Source organism: Protopterus annectens, chromosome 4.part0, assembly GCF_019279795.1.
Source record: "Protopterus annectens isolate FY-2018-M chromosome 4.part0, PAN1.0, whole genome shotgun sequence".
NCBI classification, from domain to species: Eukaryota; Metazoa; Chordata; order Ceratodontiformes; family Protopteridae; genus Protopterus; species Protopterus annectens.
The window spans coordinates 773,371,691-773,392,407 of NC_056733.1; the positions used below are offsets into that span (position 1 = coordinate 773,371,691).

At 43.1% G+C, this 20,717-nt stretch overlaps 1 protein-coding gene across 5 annotated transcripts in view; it reads right to left on the reverse strand.

Annotated features, from left to right (window-relative positions):
• LOC122799579 (clathrin heavy chain 1-like) overlaps positions 1-20,717 on the reverse strand; it is a 1,937,764-nt gene that overhangs the window by 655,124 nt on the left and 1,261,923 nt on the right. For all 5 annotated transcript variants that reach the window (XM_044068726.1, XM_044068727.1, XM_044068725.1 and 2 more), the window contains one exon: positions 16,286-16,450. In XM_044068726.1, the coding sequence (XP_043924661.1) occupies positions 16,286-16,450 (165 nt within the window). The remainder of the gene's footprint in view (positions 1-16,285; positions 16,451-20,717) is intronic.

The window sequence follows — 20,717 nt, forward strand, 5'->3', positions numbered from 1 at the left end:
AAAAAAATATATATATATACACACACAAACACACACACACACATATATATATATATATATATATATATATACACATATACACATACATACAATGTATGCGTCTTCACCTGTACGGCCATGATTTCATGGGTTTTGCAGTCATCCGGTATGGGGATGGGCCCTTTGATGGGTGAAGTTAGCAGTGAACCTTGTCTGCTAGAATGTTGGCAATATCAGTTGGTTCAATAAATGTAGTACATGTAGTTCAGAGCAGATCGGAGTCTTGCCATTGAGATTCTTAACATAGCTGTAGGCAGCTTTATGGTTGTCTTCAGAATCCAAGGCGATTTTTTTCGTAACTAGCTTTGGATGATTTTATGAGGGAGATCAGCTTCTTGCCGAGGATGACCAGGGAAGTACCTGCAGTCATGGGATTTTACTCTTTTCTGCAACAGTTTCTTCCTTCTTTTGTAGAGATTGTTTATGGCAGGTGACCATGAGATTGGCTTCCTTTTTCTGGAGGATAGCATCTTGGTTCTTTGGGGGATGGCACGGTCCATGCACTCATGTATGTGCTTATACAGTCCATTTGTATATGATTCAGCAGTCATGCCAATATTTTCCATCTGTGTGGGTGTAATGAAGCTTGCCATTTCTGACTTAAGGATGAAGTTGGCTTTTAAGAAGTTTGTTTTACTGTGGTTTCCTTAATGGGGAAGGGGGGGGGCGGGATATGGATATCTAGGGTGATTAGCTTGTGTTCGGACCTGACCAATGAGGAGTTGACCTCTGGCATGGAGCATCTATTACCCATATTGGTAATGACCAAGTCCAGTATGTTGCTACCCCTGGTATGGGTATGGACAAGCTGGTCCAGGGCATTGGAATTGATTAATTCCAGAAAATGTTGGGCAAATAAGTTAGTACACGAGTAGTTTTCCCAGTTGATCTCCCAAAATTAGAGTATTGAGCTGTATGTTAACATTATCCAGTATATCGAGAAACAGGGAGTGGGTGTCCTGGGGCATGGCGAGGGATCTGCAACATGCTACAATCTGAATTGCAGTCTTGCCCAGCGTTAACTGTACTTGGATAATTTCGGAGGCATTATGTTGTGCAACAAGCCTGGAGGTGTGGATATCCTTTATGAAGATGGACACACCTCTTCCTCTAGTGTTTTGGTCCGGGTTGGGTGGCCGTAAAGGTATGGTATGAATTGTAGCCTGGTAATGGAGGGGTGCTCTCTGGAGCCTTAAAAAGGTCTCGGTCACTGCGCAGATGTTGATGTTCTCCATCTTAGGGAGAGCCCAGAGTGTGTGCATTTTGAGGTTTAGACTTCTAGCATTGAGTAGCATTACCCTTAGATTTCAATTGTGTATGTCTACTATGGTGGTGTGTTTGAGTCTTGCCTAAAAAAAGGCACTACAGGGGCAGCAAGAGCCTTAGCCAGTATCCAGAATCCCAGTGGCGAGAGGTGCAGGCCATCAATGGCAAAGCATCGTGGCCTGTCTATCATGTCATCCCAGGCAGACAGATACTGGATCCCCTTGGAATGACACCAGAATCTTAGCCAATTGTTGAAGTCCATCTTTTTGTCCTTGTACTGTGGTATCATTCTGGGAAATAGCAGGATGCTACTCAATGCTAGTGTCATACCTGCCTGGGCCACATGGTCAGAGAGCTCCTCCATGTCTCTTTTCATATAGTCCAGGGAGGAACGTCTCAGGTCATCACTCCAACATGGACTATGACAGTCGTACTTGTACTTGTGGAGTGACCCGAGTGCATGCGTTATATGGCGGATACTGTCACCCGTCAGGCAGCTGTCAGTGACTTTCTCCTTGTTCAGTCTGGTGAGGGGGACATCAGTGTGACTGACTATAGAGGCGCCAATGACTAGTGTGCAAGGTACGTTGTTTTGCCTTACTGGCTGAGGTTGAGTGGCAACACTGATTTTGTGGGCTATGTATTGTTCTGTAATGTTCTGTCAATATTTTGATTACTCTTCTGGAATTTATTTAATACTTACATTTCCTTGGGTTTTGCCTAATGGCTTCCATTTCTTTGCCCCACTGACTCATCAAGTCCTCTTTGGTCGATCAGCTACGAATCTTCCACACACTGGACAAATGTCACAAACACCATTTGTTCCCTGAATGGAAGGCATAATTTACTCACCAGAGAGATGGGGGTTTGGTGGTGGGGAGCAGGCCAGTTTGCTAGACCCAATAGTATCCACTCATAATCCATGAAGCTGCAAAGCTCTATATTCCTGTGGGAGCCACAGGCACATCCATGTCTTCCCCAGATAAAATGACACAACTAGGCAGCAACTGCTTACTAGACTCGCACTCTACAAATGCAACACCCAGCTTTCTCTGTAGGTGACACCCAAATGGCCAAGCCAGAGCTGCTTCCATTTGCCCAGGATACACAAGCTAGGAACTGCTACTTACTCCCATCCTCCCCAGTTCACCCCCTTCAGTATTCATTCTAACTCATCACGGGTTGTCTTGTGCAACAGTCAGAGCTTCATCCTTCTGTGCCATGAGGACTGTAAACAGTAGGGAAGGACATACCATCATGTGATAGTTCTTTTTAGTAATAAGCTCCCTAGCTCAGTATTTCCTTACTAGTGCATGCCAGCCATAGTCTTTCTTCATGCAGTTGCACCAAGACATTACCTTACAGACCAGGCTGAGGTCCCTTCCATGCAACTCAAAAAACACAATGTAATGAAAGTCCTTGAGGCTTTTCTGAGCAGTTAAATTTTCCAACTTGTGATTCTTGCAGTGAGGGAATCATATCCAATATCGAAGTTTTTTTCGGTGGCTCATTCAACTCTATCCCAATGAAAAACTTCCTGAAAGATGCAAGCAGAATAGATTTGTTCCAGTTTACTGCAGTCCCCCTCCTAGACCTGCTTCCATAAGATTACCTTCCCCAGATAGGTTAATGAAGACTCTCTCATCAAGGAATAGAACTACCAGTAGAACCTTCCTCAAAACTTGAGCAACCAAGACCATTAGAATGAAGGCCCTGAGGAAAAAAAAAAAAAAAAAAAAAAAAAACAACACGCTACAGTGAAAGTAATGTCCACTCAGAGCAAATGGATAACAATGCATCTGTGGAATATGGATACTAATGTGCCAAAAGGCATCAGTTGAGAACAGACATCACCGAAACTAGCCACAGGACCAAGGGTACAAATCCCATGTAACATGATCATACAGAATTGTAAACACTAAATGTGATGATTTAAGTCCAAGTCCAGAAAAGGGCAATCATCCATCAATTTTGGGGCTATTTAAACAAAAATAAACATACCATTCCTCCAGGAAAAGGGCCATCTCCAAGCTATCTTTCGGCGGCAAGATCTGAGTTTCCCGTAACAGCTCTGCTGAAACCAGCCACTCCATCTGTAAAACCCTAGCTTAAAGTCCACAGATATCCATAACAGAGCTGGTGGTCACACTTGGAACCCGCTGACATCACCTGTAAGAGTTCTCCAAACTAGGTTAAGCTCTGGCCTCTCCCATAGGCAGTCCTATACCAATAAGAAATCAAACAGATTGCTGGGGCAACTGTCAACATGGGCAATTTTGCAAGCACCACAGAAGGTGAAACTAGGACACTTGAAGACCTAACACGATATTTAAATGATATCATTCTCTTCCTTTCAGATTGAACAGCTCTAGTACAAGGAAGTGAAAATAACAGAATGGAACTGGTTCTTCGGCAAGAGGTCATCAACCAGGTTCTTGGGCAGACTGGCAGAAGAGCATATCCACAAAAAGTGGACATCCAAGATAATGAACCTGGTGGACTTCTTTGAGAGTTACCAAGGCTACAGACGAGGGAAAGGTGGTACACACAGCCTACCTACACCTTGCTAAGGCCTTCGACACCATTCCCCATTCTGGTATCACAGACAAGCTCACCAGCCTGAAAGTACAGTTGTGTACACTTACTATAAAAGTAGATGTTAGAGTGTATTCACTGTTGCAGTCATTACATTTAGGTAATCTGCTGGCAGGTTGCCCTCAGTCGGCCTGATTAACAAAATCTTGGGTCCTGCGTCAGTTGCTGTCCCTTCTTCCATGACATCAGGGGTATAAAACATGCAGCCGATGCCATTACATCAGTTTTTCTTGCCCCAGATGTCAGGTGCCCCCCAAATGGGGAGCAAAATATATATATAAGTAAATAAAAACACAAATATACCTCCAAACAAAAGCAAATGCACCACTATTAGGCATAGTAAAATAAAGTAGAGGTATAGTAAGAGAAAAAACGGGGTTGGAGGGAGGGTAACCAGGACTGCAACAGTGAATACACTCGAACATCTACATTTATGGTAAGTGTACACAACTGTACTATGTTCTTCGTGTTTCACTGTTGCAGTCATTACATTTGGATAGATTCCCAAAGCTATGGTTGGGAGAATGGATTTATACAGCATTAGGACCAGCTATAAGGCCCTGCAACACAGCAGTGGCAAAGCCAGCTCTGGATTTAGAGAAAATTGGTAAGTGATGACGCTTGGTTGAAAGTATGAACTGAACTCCAGGTAGCAGCTTCTAGAATATCCCTGGTAGGAACACCTCTGAGAAAGGCTGTAGAAGTAGATGCAGCCCTGGTGGAATGAGATCTGATCCCCTGGGGGATAGGTTTTCAATGGTGCTTATAGCAGAAATGAATACAATGGCTTATCCATTTAGAGATGATTTGTTTTGAAATAGTCTTCTGCTCTGCCCTTGCAACAAATGCTACCAGCAGTTGTTCAGATTGTCTTCGAGATTTAGTCCTGTCCAAGTAGAATCTAAGTTGTCTGTGCACATCCAATGAATGCAGAATCCGCTCCCCCTTATTTTTGTGGATTGGGAAAGAAAGTTGGCAAATTAATGGACTGACTAAGAGCCACATTGGGCATGAAGGATGGGTTGGTCCTGATTGACACCCTGTCCGCATGAAAGATGATGAAAGGCTCAATTGCCTTAAGGGCCTATAATTCAGATATCCTTCTAGCTGAAGTGATTGCTAAAAAGAAGGCTGTTTTCCATGAAATAAATTTTAAGTCTGCAGTAGCAGCTGGCTCTAAAGGATGCAGACTGTGTTTCTCCAATACAAAATTTAAGGTCCCAGAGGCAGGGGTTGGAGCTCTCCTGGGTGGTCTCAAGTTTTTGGCCCCTCTGAGATGCTGCTTTAGCAGAGGATGAGAGAAGGGGGGGGGGGGGGTTCTGTGTTATGAGCTGAAATGGCTGAGGCATGGATTTTTATGGAAAAAAAAGCCAGGCCCTTGTGAAGCATCTCAGTTAAGTATTGCAAAATCTGAGGTAAATTGGGTGCTGCTATGCTCATCCCTTGAGATTGATTCCAGGCACATCATCTTTTCAATCTTTCAGCATAAGATTTTCCAGTACTAGGTCTTCACGCCTCCAAGATGACATCCACCACAGGTTTGCGGAGGGATGCTAAGGGGGAATTTAAAGGATTAGCCAAGCTGCAAGTTTCAATGTTTGGAGTGGAGGGTGCAGAATTTGGTTCTCCTGCTGAGTCTTAAGGGAAGGTGTCTGAGGCAGGTGCCATGGAGAAATTTGTGACACTGCGTAGGCGTGGGTACCACCAGTGTTGGCGAGGCCAGTCTGGAGCAATCAAAATCATTTTTGGTCTGTCCTGTTTGATTTTTAGTAGAACTTTGGAGAGCAGAGGCAGAGGAGGAAAGGCATAAACTGACAGGATTTTCCAGCTGAAGGACAGAGCATCCACTTTCCAGGCTTTTTTGTGAGGAGTTCTTGTGCAAAATTTTTCCAACCGGTAGTTCTGGGGTGAGGCAAAAAGATCTATGTCTTGGCTCCCCGATTTGCGTGTCAACATGTTGAAAATTTGTAGTTCCAGTTTTCATTTGTGTGGGTCAATGAGATTTCTGCTTAGTTCGTCTGCCAGAATATTCAGCTTCCCTGGTGGGAATTTTGCTTGTAGTCGTACTTGGTAGCTCAAGGCCGTGTTCCACAATGCCATGGCTAGTCTGCAGAGGGGGTAGGAGTGTGCACCCCCCCCCCCCCCGCTTATGCACCACATAACCATGTTGTCTGTCTTTACCATTAGTTGTTCTGGATGAAGGTAGTCCTTGAAGGCTGTCAGTGCATTCTGTACAGCTAGCATTTCTTTTTGATTGATAGGAAGATGCATTTGATTTGGACTCCATTTGCCCTGAATGCACTTTCCTGCCAGATGAGCCTCCATGCATAGTCTGATGCGTCTGTAGTTAGGGTTTGGGTGGTAGGGGGTGGTGTGCATGGCAGTCCCTTGTTTTGGTGGCAGGCTTCTGCCCACCATAGGAACTCTAGGTGCAGGCAAGGTATGATAGGAATCATTGTTTCCAGGCTGTGACAATGTTGACTCCATAAGCTTTTTAAGTATCACTGAAGTTTCCTCATATGCAGTCTTGCTTATGGAATTAGAAGAAAGCAGGAGGCCATGAACCCCACGGCTTGCAGTATTTGTCTTGCGGAAAAAGCACGTTTTTTGTGGCCACCTGTTTGAAGTAAGTCATCAAAAGAATTTGCTTTTCTGGTGTAAGGAAAGCCATCTGGGCAGTTGTATCCAAGCTTGCACCCAGGAATGTAATTTTGTGAGAGGGTACCAGTTGTGATTTCTTTTCGTTTAAGGTGTACCCTTTACAATTTAGTACCCTTTTTACAAACGCCAGATGTTTTAGAAGAATGGCCTGGTTTTCTGCCTGAATTAGACAGTCGTCCAGGTATGGATATATTTGAATACTTCTTTGCCTGCAAAATGCAATTACTGGAGCCAGGCACTTTGTGAATATCCTGGGCGCAGTAGACAAGCCAAAGGGCAGTGCAGAGAACTGATAATGCAAGCAGTCTGCTTTGAAGCATAGGCATCTTCTGCAAGATTCCCTGATTGGGATATGCAGGTATGCCTCTTAAATCTAGAGTTGCCAACCAGGCATCTTTGCCTAGCATAGGAAGTAACTGAAGAGTCAGCATCTTGAATTTTGGAATGCCCAGAAAGGTGTTTAGAGTAGACAGGTCCAGAATTGGACACCATGATTTGTCTTTTCTGGGTACCAGGATAAGTCTGGAATAGAAACCTTGTCCCTTTTCCTCTTCTGGTACTAGCTGAATAGCCCCCATGTTTAGGAGGGAAAACAATGGTTTCTGAGCCTCTGCCCACTGATTTGGGGGCAGGTCTGGCCACCCGATTGGAGTTGGCAATGTGTGGAAATGAAATCTGTATCCCTGGGACACTATTTAAAACCCATTTGTCCTGGGTTACAAGTTGCCAGTTTTTTTTTTGCATGAAGAGCCAGTTTTCCCTCCAAATGGGGCAGCTAATAGAAAAGTGCTTGGTCATTTTAAAGGAAAGCCATTGAGACTGTTTACCATAGGATGGTGTCTTATTTCCAGATTTGGAAGTGGAAGCACCCCATTGCTTAGTTCTTAAAGTCCCTTGGGACTGAAACCTGGTGCTTTTGGAGGGTCTGGGTTTGGCTTAAGAGCTTCTGGAGGGAACTGGAAAGGACCAGTTCTTAGTAGGCCAGTGCCTACTAAATCTTGGAGGTTGTACTTGTAAGAAATCTTTCACAGTTTGCATAGATTTAGCTTTATCTTCCATCTTTTTTAGAACTTCTTCAGCCTTATTGCCAAACAGACGGTCCTGCTGCAAAGGAGCATTCAACAGTTTTGCTTTAACAAGATCAGACAGAGATTGCTCCTTAAGCCAAACATGCCTTCTAAGCACAGACCCAGTAACAGCAGCCCTGCAAGAGGCCTCTAAAGAATCAAAATCAAATTTCAAAGTATGTTTTCCAACTTGTTCAGCTGAATGCAATAAATCCTGTAAATCTTTATTTTCCACACAGTCAAAAATCAACATCATTTTCTGTTTAAGCAGTCCCATGATATGCTGTTGATATTTTAGCATATGGAATTGCCAGTTTAAAGCCCTGATTGCCAATGTTGCAGAAGTATCAACCTTTAACCCCATCTATCCAGCGCCCTGGAGTCTCTATCAGAAGGGGTAGGATTTTTAGCAGTAGAAGCCTTAATGACCTTGGGCCCCTGAGAAATGGTTTCAGGATCCGAAACAGGATTTTTGAAAAGGAATTTGTGAGACTCAGGAACCCTGTAATATCTGTCTGGTTTACTAGGGGCCAGAGGCAAGGAATCGGGCCATACTGGATTCTGAAAACACAAACAATGTCTAGTACAGGAGGTATAGCCAAAGGCCTATGCTGAGGAAGAAGGTGGAAATTCCTAAGCCTCTTTTTGGATTCAGAAAACTCCTGACTTTCCCAGTGGCAATGCTCCCTTAAGGTATGTTAAGTTTCCTCAAAAGAAAAATCCTCAGGGGGAGAAGCAGAGGGAATGGAATCCTCTGCATCAGAGTCCTCATAAGTAGGAATGGACAAATCCAGGTCATTAGAAGAAACTGAGTCCTGTTCAGAAGATTCATAGTCAAGTTCAGCCCTAGGCCTCTTAAGAAGGGGGGGGGGGGGTTGACTACCCCTGATTAGAGTAATTAAATCTTCAGCCATTTTGATCATTTGTTTTTTAGGCATAGGGGCCTGAACATGTGGCCTGGGCATTGGTTTTTTAGACACAGATAGGCCTTAGTATTGAAGGAGGAGTCTGTTTAATATGCAAGTCTGTAGGCCTGAATACACCCTCAGAAGTTGGTGCCTGCACAGTGGCTCCGGACCCATCCAAGGTAGAGACATCCGCAGGTTCCACAGGTGAAGCAGCTCGCGGCATACCGGACTCCGAATGGGTCTCAGTAGAGACCTGCGAATCTGAAGTAGCGGGTATCAGGAGCTGCGAATGCGCCTCACTGAGTACCGGCGAACTGGCGACTGGCTTAGAAGAGTCATCGGCAGTTTTGGACCTCAACGGCCTGTCTCTTTTTCTTTGCATTTTTTCGGTATTCCGGTAGTTGGATGGCTAACAGATGTCATTTCTGGATAATTACACAGAGAACCAAAATATTAAGAAGCAAAAATGTACCGACGACGGATAGTGTGCTGATTAAATAAAGTATAAACCGACAGTAAGGTACGTTGTGGTCAGGGCCTAGGCAAGGAATACAGTACAAATGAAAATCCTTATGAGGTATTTGCTTCCCACAAGTAATACAATTATTAACTTTTACTGACATCTGTAAGAAGCAAAAAAAGTTTCCCCAACTTTTAGTTGAAGACTTCGGTTCTGAAACTCGAAAACAAAAATTTCAGGAGTCGGCCGACTGGCACTTGCTAACTGCTTCTGCTTCGGGCACCGTGCAGCAAGAAAGACTGATGTAATGGCATCCGGCTGCATGTTTTATACTCCCGACAACCTTATGTCACGGAAGAAGGGACAGCAACCGAGGCCGGACCCAAGACTTTGTAAATCAGGCTGACTGAGGGCAACCTGCCAGCAGATTACCCCAATGTAATGACTGCAACAGTGAAACACGATCATCATAAACCCCTACATCACAAGATGTATTGCCAACTGGCTCACGGACAGAACCCACATGGTGAGAGTTGCGGGTGCTAGGTCAGACTCAACTGGTTACAAGTGGTGTTCCCCAGGGCTCAGTCTTAGGACCTTTCCTGTTCGGCATATACTTCTCAGAGGTACAGGCAAGCACAGGAAGACTATGGCTGACCAAGTTCGCAGACGACTGCAAACTAAGGGCTATAATTGACTCTCCGGCCGACAAAGATATCCTCTAAGAGAGTCTCACTGAGACGGATACTTGGTGTCAAAATCATGGCCTCAAGCTACATGCCAAAAAGTGCAAAGTCATCCCCTTTGGAAAAAACAAAGTACCCACAAATTACCACATAGGTGGTAGTCCCCTAAATACGGAAGACGTAATAAGGGATCTGGGGACCCAAGTAGATAGTAATCTCACCTTTGATAATCACATTGTCAAAGTGGTTAGAAAATCCTTTGACGTGGCCCACCTAATCACAAAAGGGTTCGCATCCAGATCAAAAGAGGTAATTTGTGCCCCTCTACTCATCACTCATTAGACCTATCATAGAGTACAACGCCCCATTTGGGATGTATCTTAACCTTACAAGACACCTGCAACAGCTGGAAAGATCACAGAAGTACCTCACCAAAAGGATCACTGGCCTCAAACAGATCCCCTATGCAGCTCGACTGAAGAAACTCCAGCTGTACTCTGTTGCATACCGCCTATTCAGAGGTGATCTCTGCCTGACATTCAAGGCCATGTCCAACCCAGAATTGATGGACATGCTCCACCTAAAGAAAACCTTAACCCCTAGAGCTACATGCTCTAGGGATCTAAACCTCACCACAACAATAAATAGGATGTGCTTGAGGGATAGATTCCTGTCCCAGAGACTTCCCATGCTTTGGAACAAGATTCCAATCTACATTAGGCAGAGCTCCTCGCTAACACTCTTCAAAAGAAACCTTGACGAGTGGATGGGAAACCAAGTTTACCCCCAGGGATCACTTCAGTCGATCTGCTGGACAGAGGCACAGGGAACTAATCTAAGGGGGCGGCAAAAGCCAACACATTCCGGCTAGGTTTATAAATGCCTTCAGGCAGATAGCCTAGTACCTACCTACGAACCTATAATATTTGAGCACTTCTTTAAAAAAGGTCCATCTCAGCCAAATCACCATGTGCAAAATACACAGCTAAGGCTATTGCCAAAGTATTGGTGCAGTCATTAACACAGTGGGAAGCACTACATTTCATTCCATGAAGGTTATGGACAGAGTCCCACAAAGATCTTTTTAAGTTTCTTGAGCACATCCCTCACCATGCAGGCCTAGAACTGCAACATTTATGAGTTGGCTGATCGGAATCGCACTTTCGAAGCAAAATAGATTCTCTAGCCACCCTTGTTAAATAAAGCATACCAATACCATTACGGTGCAAAACGGCAAAATGTTGTGCTCTCTGGGACCTACACCAGGCCATACATGAGATGGGATCACAGAAGAGAGAATGATGAAATGTTGAATAAGACATGCTGGTCAACCAAAAACTTGGACATCAGCCTTTTGGGGGGAAAAGGGCAGAAATGTGACTTCAGGATACTGTGTTACCATTCCTAATGACAAGCTCCAAAGGAGCAATAACCCACAGCACATCAGGCTTATTCCCCAGAATAGATGAACCACAGCAGACAATTGTAGCAAAATGTATTAAAAGGACCACAACAGCAATCCAGCAACTCCAAAGAAGGAATTTATTTTCAAAACACCAGTTGTAAAAATCTCTAGCGCCTCGGCCAAAAGCCTTTAACAGAGTACGGTCCTTTTATTCCCCAGAATGTCTGCATGACAATGTGTGTGTTGGGTGGGTGGACAGGGGGTCCAAAATACCAGTCTACATTATTCCTCATCAGCCTCAGAGCATCTTCAAATAAAAGATTACCCAGCACAGATACACATAGGTGTAGAATTACCATCCCAGATTCAGTGTGTGGCTTCAAGATTTCTCATGGAATTCTGTCAGTAAGGAAGTACCATGACCCCCACCCATCCCCAGGAGTAAAGCAAGTGACAAACTAGGGCACCAGACATCAAGGCATCAGAACTGGTCCTGGATCACTTTTTTTATTGTTAAGCTCCCACCTACTATCTACCCTTCTCTATGCCTCTCCTCTTTTCTCTTACCTGAGCAAAACTGATCTCAATAAATTATCATCTTGTTACAATCATATCGCCACATTTGCTACTGACACACCCTACCGAACCCACCACTGTCATAACCTAAATCTCCTAGGCTGGCTTGAACTATCTCTCACCTTCTACAACTCAACCAGCTCATAGTTGCCCATAAAATCCTCCACAGGCCAGAAAATACCCCTGCCCTAAAAACAAACTGCCCCTACAGCAACAATCGACCACTCTGCTCATGCACCAACCTCCTAGTTCAAACAGTAAAATCCAACCACGCTGATGGTGACTCTCTTTGCTAAGTCTGTCAGAAAGATATGGAACTCACTACCACCAGACCTGACCCTAGAACCTTCACTAACCGTATTCAAAAACAAGATTAAATGTTATTTTAAATCACAATGGATATGTCCCTGTACCAACCCGGACTAGCACCCTGTCCATCTCACACGCCTCTCCTCTACAAGTGTCCTCTCTTCAGCCACACCTCTCAATATCATAATGGTCAAAACCATAACTAAAACTACTCAATATAGTCTTAATCCTGAAGGCAATATACTGTTACTACCTGTTTATACATACTTGCATTGATATGTAAGCCTCAAGCATTATGTAGTGCTGTATTGCTTTGTTCTGTAACCTATGAGTAAATTTAACACAGGTATATGCTATACACCAATTGTTCTGACAATTGTATTGTGTACATGTACCTTGGAGCTTTTCTCCCCGGGCCTCTGGTGAAAATGGACCTAAATCCAGTCGGACCATCCCAGTTAACAAATGTAAAATAAAAACAAATAAAAATAAAATTTTGCGTTTGTTTACTGGGTTGAGTGAGTTAGGTCAAAACCTCTTTTTCAGTGGAGGTCCAAGGAGAAAAGCTCCAACATACTAATACAATCAATTTTAAACAGGCATTCAATAATTTACATGGACAGATGCTTAGTAATATACATTAATAATTACATATTTGTGAATCCAATTACATTCATATAAACAAAGGAAACTGTTACAGCAGAAAAGATATTCATGCATGTATTAGAGGCTGAATATTGAGCATACGAATATGTGTACTAGTGGGTTTGGCAACAGACAAAAGATCTTGTAATTAAAAATTCAAAGTGATGGAAGGAACTTGGTAGGGCAACAAATATTAATATTTTAGTTAAGAGTTGGTATTAAGCAGATTCAGAAACTATAAAGCGTTATCATAAGGTTTACTTTAGAAGTACAGAGCTGTGGTGGCAAGCAGTGCTGCAAAAATGTCCATATGGATGGGAGATGCTAGTACAACTATTCAGGTATTGGTGAAGACCAGTTGTGAAGCACAGGATTCTGAGTGGAGAGAAATGAGTGGCATCTATCCTGGAGATCTAAGGAGCAGAACCACTGATTCATAGGTAAAGTTTTAGTTGCGTTTTAAGTGAGTTTACATTCTTAATTGACTCCAGTGACAGGGAGTGTGGTTCCACAGTTAAGCTACACTTTTGGAACACAGTCACCTGCAGTATCCCTTAATTTTGGTTAGTCAGGCCTGCCAAGGTCTGCAAAGTGTGGGGAGAGGTGTGCCTTGCAGCTGGTAAGAGTGGGGAGAGGTGTGCCCTGCAGCCGGTAAGAGTGGGGAGAGGTGTGCCCTGCAGCCGGTATGGGTTTCACACCAAATGGTGTGCTTCTGCACACACTACTCCAGCTCTCATCAGACAAATCCACATGTACAGGCCTCGATGCATGACCCACTCTGCCACAATTTGCCTGAAGCAAATCATATACAGACAGCCTGGCTGTATGGTGAAGGGGATGGATTCCCTACCATGTCTCATATGACTGGGACTCAATTAGCAGCACCGGCACTGCAGAAGCCAGGAAGAGGAGTGAATGGATATGGCCTTCACACCTCTCCCAGGGGAGAGGGAGTGGTTATACACTTGGAGACATACTTGGCAGTGCTACCTTTCTGGTTAATATCATGAAGCTCAGTAGTCATGCCTTAGGTGGTCCTTCATTATCATCTCACTGTTATGTCCCTCCCCTACCTTTCACTTGCACGTGTAAGGGAAAACTAAAGACAAAACCTTAAACCAACTTTGATGACTACCTGAACTATGGCTCCTCCTAGAAAACCCACGCCCCCAGTGATGGGGAATGAATGGGTCAACTGGTTGCAGAGGGGGCTAATGATTGAGACGGCATTGCCAAAGAGTACAAAAAAAACACAGCAGTCGAAGAATCTTGGGTTACAACCCCAAGTTGTAAGAAGGTACACATTCTGCAACAGAAAGGCTCCAGACTAACACCTACTTTGTCCATAAGCCAGTTCTAGAGCAGGGTATGTTTAGGGGACTAAATGGATGTATATTCTGGGACTGCAATGTGGACTTTCTTTCAATTCTTCATAAGAATAGCTCTCAGTTGCCACCTTCCTTGCAAAGTACACTAGCAACTGTTTGCATCTGTGCCAGATATCACATCCTCAGTGAAACGGGTACAGGCAATACTACTGTGGGTCATGGTTTGTAATCTGATGACTAGAGAGATGCATATGATAATTAGATATGGAAACTCAAGACTTTAATGACAGCAGCAGCTCAAAACTAAATGATGCAAGTGGCAACAAAGAATGGGTGTGCTCCAGGGACAAGCCTGCTTATATAGCTGGTGCATTATGGCATGAGTGTGGTCCCATGAGCAAATATCCCTGAGTGTGGGACTTTGAGAAAAATGTTGACTTCTGATTTGATACTCAACACGAAAGAACTCCAAGAAAAATCCAAAATGTTAGATCACGAAAATGTTAGATCACGAAGTTTTAACAAGAGGCTAAAGTCAGCTACCCATCATTCATAAATGTTACTGCACAACACATATAAAGAACTGGGTTTTGACATTTAGCTAATACCTATAACAAGTCTGTCACTAACAAAGCACCTCAGATGAAACACTAACTGTACATCAACACATCTAGCACACTTGTGAATTTCACTTAACTGCACCCAGTACACCTGTATTACCTTCTGCCTAATTAGTATAGGCTAGACGTGGATACTTGCTGTCTCTGTTATTTAAAATTTTCATACAGGTTGCACCAGCATCAGTGGTGTATATGGGAAAAGCCCTGACTACAGCCCAGATGATCCATGACTCATCCCTAGCTTGGGTAAGTGATGGAGCTGGCACGAGATAAGGACACTTCCTTAAGTATGGGGTGCAAAGGATTAGGGTACAGGCAGACACATGAAAGTCCTTTGGTGGAGGGGATCATATTCAAATATAGGGCCAAAGGGTGGGGGGATTAAACTCACCAAGCCACCAATGAGCAGTATCATAAACTTCAAAAGTGCGGTTCTGCAGGAGGATGTGCTCGTGTACGGAAAATACTGTGGGCCTCCACTGTAACACAGATTAAATATTCCCCACTAAGGGGTGGTGATGAGCTAAATAAACCTCCCTTATGGGATAACAGAGCTCAGCATGATCATTGCTACCTGAATGATTGGCTCCTCTCAACATCACTTATCCTAACATAGGGTGAAAGAAGATCACTAGGAGAGGGTGGGAAGGAACAAAATGGCGGCATCTGACTGGGGGGGGGGGGGTGGATGATCAGCAGGTATGATGGTAAAAAGCAGCTATATGGAAAGAAAAAATGTACACAAGTTAAACTGCTGCTTCTCCATCATAATCCCTGTTAACTGTAGGAGGGACATAAGTTCAGCAAATTTAACCAGGTTACCAAAATGAAAAATCACTTTCCCTGCCTGAATAGTACTAGCTAGAAATACTAAGTCCGGTTGGTGCTATTTGCAGCAAAAATCCATGAAGCAATGGCAAAGCTGCAAAATGTTGAGCTCAGCATGAATTACATAAAATAACCTGTGTGTGTTAAGAGCCACTTATGAAGTTTGATGTTGGTGAAATGCCTTATACACAGGACTAAGCTTTTCAGGTTCTCCTTCAATTGGAATTTTATATTGGTGCACACAACACCCACTATTAGGCACTATTTACTGCTTATTTTTGTCATAATTTACATTTTTTTCTTCCCCCAGGACCATATCCAATGGCTCCTCTACTTGCACCCAACTGGCCCATTAGTTCCAAGTGGGTGGGACCTGGGATTCCCAAGCTAGGCCCATTTGCTCCTGCCCAGGAATCCCAATTTGCATTCCATTATTGCCAAGAGGTGTGTAGCAGGGAATGAGCCAGCTTGCCTGCCTTGGGGAAGTGGCCTACCATTTCCCATATGAAAGCACCCCTTTAGCAGTTCCTCTGAGCTCCACGGTCACTATTTCCACAGGTAAGCATGCCTCCACACACCGAGTTCCCCTTGGCTGCATAGTACAAATACACAGTTGCCTCGGCAGGATCCAACTCCACTAGGTAAGCATCCAATGCACCTGCTACCTCCACCGAGAATGAGCGAGTTGGCAGTGGCCTCTCGCCCATCCTCCCCATTCAGCTACTACAGGCACCAAAGCTGCTAAATGAACTTGGCCACCTGTACCAGCACTCCTGCTTTATCCCTCAATGCCACAGATTTGGCTGCAGCCATCAACATTTTCTAGTCCTGAAACAATTGTAATTTGAAAGCTATATGTATTCATGGTCAGTAAAATAACCCACACACTTACCTCCTTCCAAGTTCTGGTGCTATTAGCCTTGCGGGCACTGTCCACAGCTGCTTGGTATTCTCCAACATGCACTAGGGTAGATGCCAACCGGGCAAAGTTTGAAACATTGTTGTACAACAATTTGGCTGCTTCATACATTCCATCATCATAACAACGGTCACCAACCTGGAGTGAAGAGAAAGCATTGTACCCTTTGTTTACAAAGCTCAATTCTGTCCACAGCAAACAATCAGACAAAAAAAAAAATCACATAGGTAAATTAACTTCTTTTGTCTTCCTTCACTCTGAGGTGCATGTCTTAAGTACACATCTGAAAGAAATAGTCTCAAAACATCTAGCTGGACTCTGTCATGTTCCTTTCATGTAGGACTGGAACACAGAAGTGATGCATCATCTATTATTGGCTCATCATACACTTTGCAATTATTCAAACTTTTGGGCTAACTGGAGTCCTTTACAGGGAGTTAAGCTACTGATGGTGCATAGAGTGCTTAAATATCCACTTGTGCCTAGAAAGAGAAGTACATCATTTCTTTCTTACTGGCTAACAAATGCTTAACGAATGCTAATGTGGAAAGAAAGTGTGCATCGCAGATGCTTAATATGACAACTGCACCTCAGAAGGCAAGTGTGGGTAGGTATGCGTCCAAAGACTAATTACCTGACATTTTCTCTCAGTGTACTTTAAATATCCACCAATTGCAATGCTTACCCTAGCCAAGACTGTGCTTGAAGTATCTGAAAATTCTCTTAACAGTTTCAGACTTTGCCTCCTTGTATGAGAGTATTAACTGTTGTAATCGCACATATTCTTCTAATTAAATGTTTTTTTTTTCCAAGGCACTAAATCAAGCAAGTAATTCAGGTACTAAACAGTACCCACTGCAATGGAAGAAAAAGCCAATACTTAAGTTCCTGAAACATTACACAACCAAACCCTTTTAATTTAACCACAGAGCAATACCCACTCCAATGGAAGAAAGACACAGCACCATAATTTAAGTACCCGAATAACTACACTACCAAGCCAAGTATTACAAATTACATCCAGTGTGCAGAGAGTATGAAGGCAGTAGCAACAAACCAGGTAGCTGCACAGGGGGTATCTTTTCTAAGAGTGGGGCCTGTACTGGTTTCCTCTGTAGATGTTTATGTGTAGAAGCAGACTGAGGAACTATGGTTTATCATGTACTTACAGTTGGCAGTTATGCAGTTGCCTCTGAGTACTTCTCACCAGGTTTCAAAACTGAAAAGCAAAATCTATACCAGGGCTCCCAACCGCTTGCTTCCTAGCATGAACTTTAGGGTAAACAAAGTTTTAAAGAAATGAAAAAGGACATCTGAGTCAGGCTTGAAGTCTTCGTTAAGTTTAAGCTATCTGCCTTCTCCTTTCCTTCAAAGTACTACTGAATGTGTACTGGCTTCCTTAGAGGATTTTTGTTTCTGGATAGACCACTTTCAGTCTTGCTGATTGTGATCACGCTAAACACTAGCAAAGATAACGGCTGGTGGCACCTCTTAAGCACATTACTTTGTTAGGTAGAACTCTGAAGGTTTATATCCACTACACTAACTCGTATAGCAATACTAAGCACACATGGTTGGCTCAGTGTTACATCACTGGCTCTTCTATTATTCTCAATGTTCAATGATTACAGTACAGATCTTAAGAAATTCAATGCCACAATATGCATAGGACCTTATTCCACTAGCCTAAGGCAGGGAGGTGGTTATTATTCAAAACTTGGCATCTGAGTATTTTCAAAGGCTCTGGCACTGGCTCCAGTGTAACAGAAATCATGCAACCATTGCCAAGATTCAGCCTACTTACCAAAACCCCAAAAGGTAGCTTCTGTCTCCTCTTAATCGAAGGCCCCTCCTATGGGGGGCGGGGGGGGGGGTGGCGGGGGAGTAACTGTGAAACTTTCAGTGTCTCACTGGATCTGTCTTTAATTGCTCAAGTTCATGCTAAGTGAACAATCTCTAAAATACAGAGACACTATACTGCAACAAGACTTCTTATACAAATACTAGGGTAGCCATAGGCAGAAGATATCTTAAGGTCACAAACATTAGCCCACCCTCCTGTTTTGTTATGCATCTTCATGAAAAACTGAAAAAAAGATTGCAAAGGTGCAAAAACTCTTTGCAGGTTTGTTATTCTAACTAAACACAGAAATCATCACTATATCTTATTGGAACAAGTTAAAATGTTTACCAATCTTATTTGTTCAACAGGTAAAAAATGTGGTCTATAGCCCTTTGCCAGCTATGACCAAAACCATAAAGAAGACAGCACATAAAAGCACATGTGAAGAAGCAACATAGAAATTAATAAAATGCAAATAAGTAATTTCTAAGAATATACAGTTACAGATACAACCTAAGCAGCACCACCTGCTAATGTCCTTAAATTAAACATGGTTTTCATTTTTTAGTAACTGGCAGATGGAGCAGAGGGGTTAAAGCCTGTGAGCTGTAGTCCCAGTGGTACAGGGTAGGATTCCCTCTACCCTCAATTGCCTACTGTGTGACCTTGAGCAAGTAACAACCACACATTCCTCCTAGGTCACCCCTGGAAAGGGGCTGTGTGTCAGTGGTCAACCTGGTTAACAAATGTGTATTATGTTTTCCTCAAGGCTGAGAGATGTCTGCAGGACACAGTCACCCAGAAAGCACATCATGCTTTTTGTTTAAACTCTATATCCTCCTTTTCCGTTGCACCGACTGGTGGGCACTTTGCAATGCACAACTTTGATGTGCACGTGTGACCACATATGCACTAATTCTATCTACATTATGTGTTGTCTGACAAGGACTTCATGCCTGGGAAGCAGATATTTCTAACTTGTTTTACAACCCAGGCTACTTTACTACTAAATTCCATGATAGTGATACCGCTTTTTTTTTCGTTTGGAACATTTTGACAATTCAGCTTGTGACAGAAGGTAAAACTTGGTACCTAAGTCATGATGGGCAAAAAAAAAATGTTTTTTCCCGATTGGCCATTAACCATTTTTTTTACAACTGCCACAATGCTCTGTAAGCCACTGCATTCCATTTGACTGGGCTGCTCTGACCTGCAGATTGTGCAGAGGTGGGGACGTAGTGCACTCCACTGTTGCCAAGTGTCTGGTTTTAAAATTTGATTATAGGCTGTGTGGTCCCTAAATCACTTCAAACATTCGATTTTTGGCTCTCACAAATAGTGAAGTTGATCAAGCCTTGACAGAACACAACCTTGGGAAAGCTTAATGCATCAAGCTGCAATTTTCATCACCTAGCTCCAAATGGAAACATACCAGCACCGTGATGAGCACTGCCTTTTTCTTACCAAGACCTAAACACAGGGCAAGTCTTGCTGCCATAAGTTAGGCATAAGGTAAAAAAGATAAAACCCAATAATCCCAAATGATTAGCAATCTGTCTACTAGTTATGAGAAATCCTACCTTATTATCACTCTCAGACAGGACATTAAAGAACAGAAAAGATAAAACTTTCTAGCTAGTTTATGATAAATCAACTCGCCTACTGGACACCTATTTCTGGAGACAAGAATCTGCAGTAAAACATCTGTTGCCAACTTGCCAGCACTACAAACACTAAGGCAGTGCAAACACTATAGTGAAACACCACTGAACAGGCTGTGCAAAGACAGGGAAACTGAAAACTGCCTCTAAGGAGCAAAGATATGGTAGGTAACTAAAAAGCACAATTGTGTAAGCTAAACTTAATATAAAAGTAGATGTCTGAATGATCACTACTGCAGTAGCTTTAGCTACATGGGTTATATCCTGCCAAGGATAACAGCCAGCCAACTTCCAAAGCTTCAGAGCACCTTACAAGTGCCCAAAATGTCAAGCAGCTCGTAACTAAGGTGACCAAAAAACATCTGGCCACTATACCAAAGCCTTAGGAATTTACAGGCATTGTACATCACACACACATGTTGCTCTCTCAAGTTGTAGGGCATAAAGGTGATATATGGAAGTACATAACTTAGAACTGAAAAGCCCCAGGAGGAACAATCAGTCCTAGGAATTAGGAGGAATATGTGCATTCAGGAGGAAAAAAAAAGACGTTATGTATTCATCATAACATTCCATTCTGTGTTGTCAAAACCAGCTAGGCCATTACACAGTTCTGCCAGCCAAAAACTCTCGAGCTACGTCTCTACATACAAAATACCCCTCTCTCTATTACCTCAGATCAAGTTTGTAGACTATAACAAGAAGCAGATAAGAAATTATGAGAAGAAGCAATGTCCACGGTAATAACCTTAATGAAAACCCAAGACAAAGGTTTGATTCTCCAGGACATCTAATGGAGGGGGAAGGTGGGTGGGATGTCAAAAATGAACAAAGATAGACAACACAGATGGAACATTAAGGTGAATACATAGCTTATCTGATGTTGTCAATCTTCGTTAAT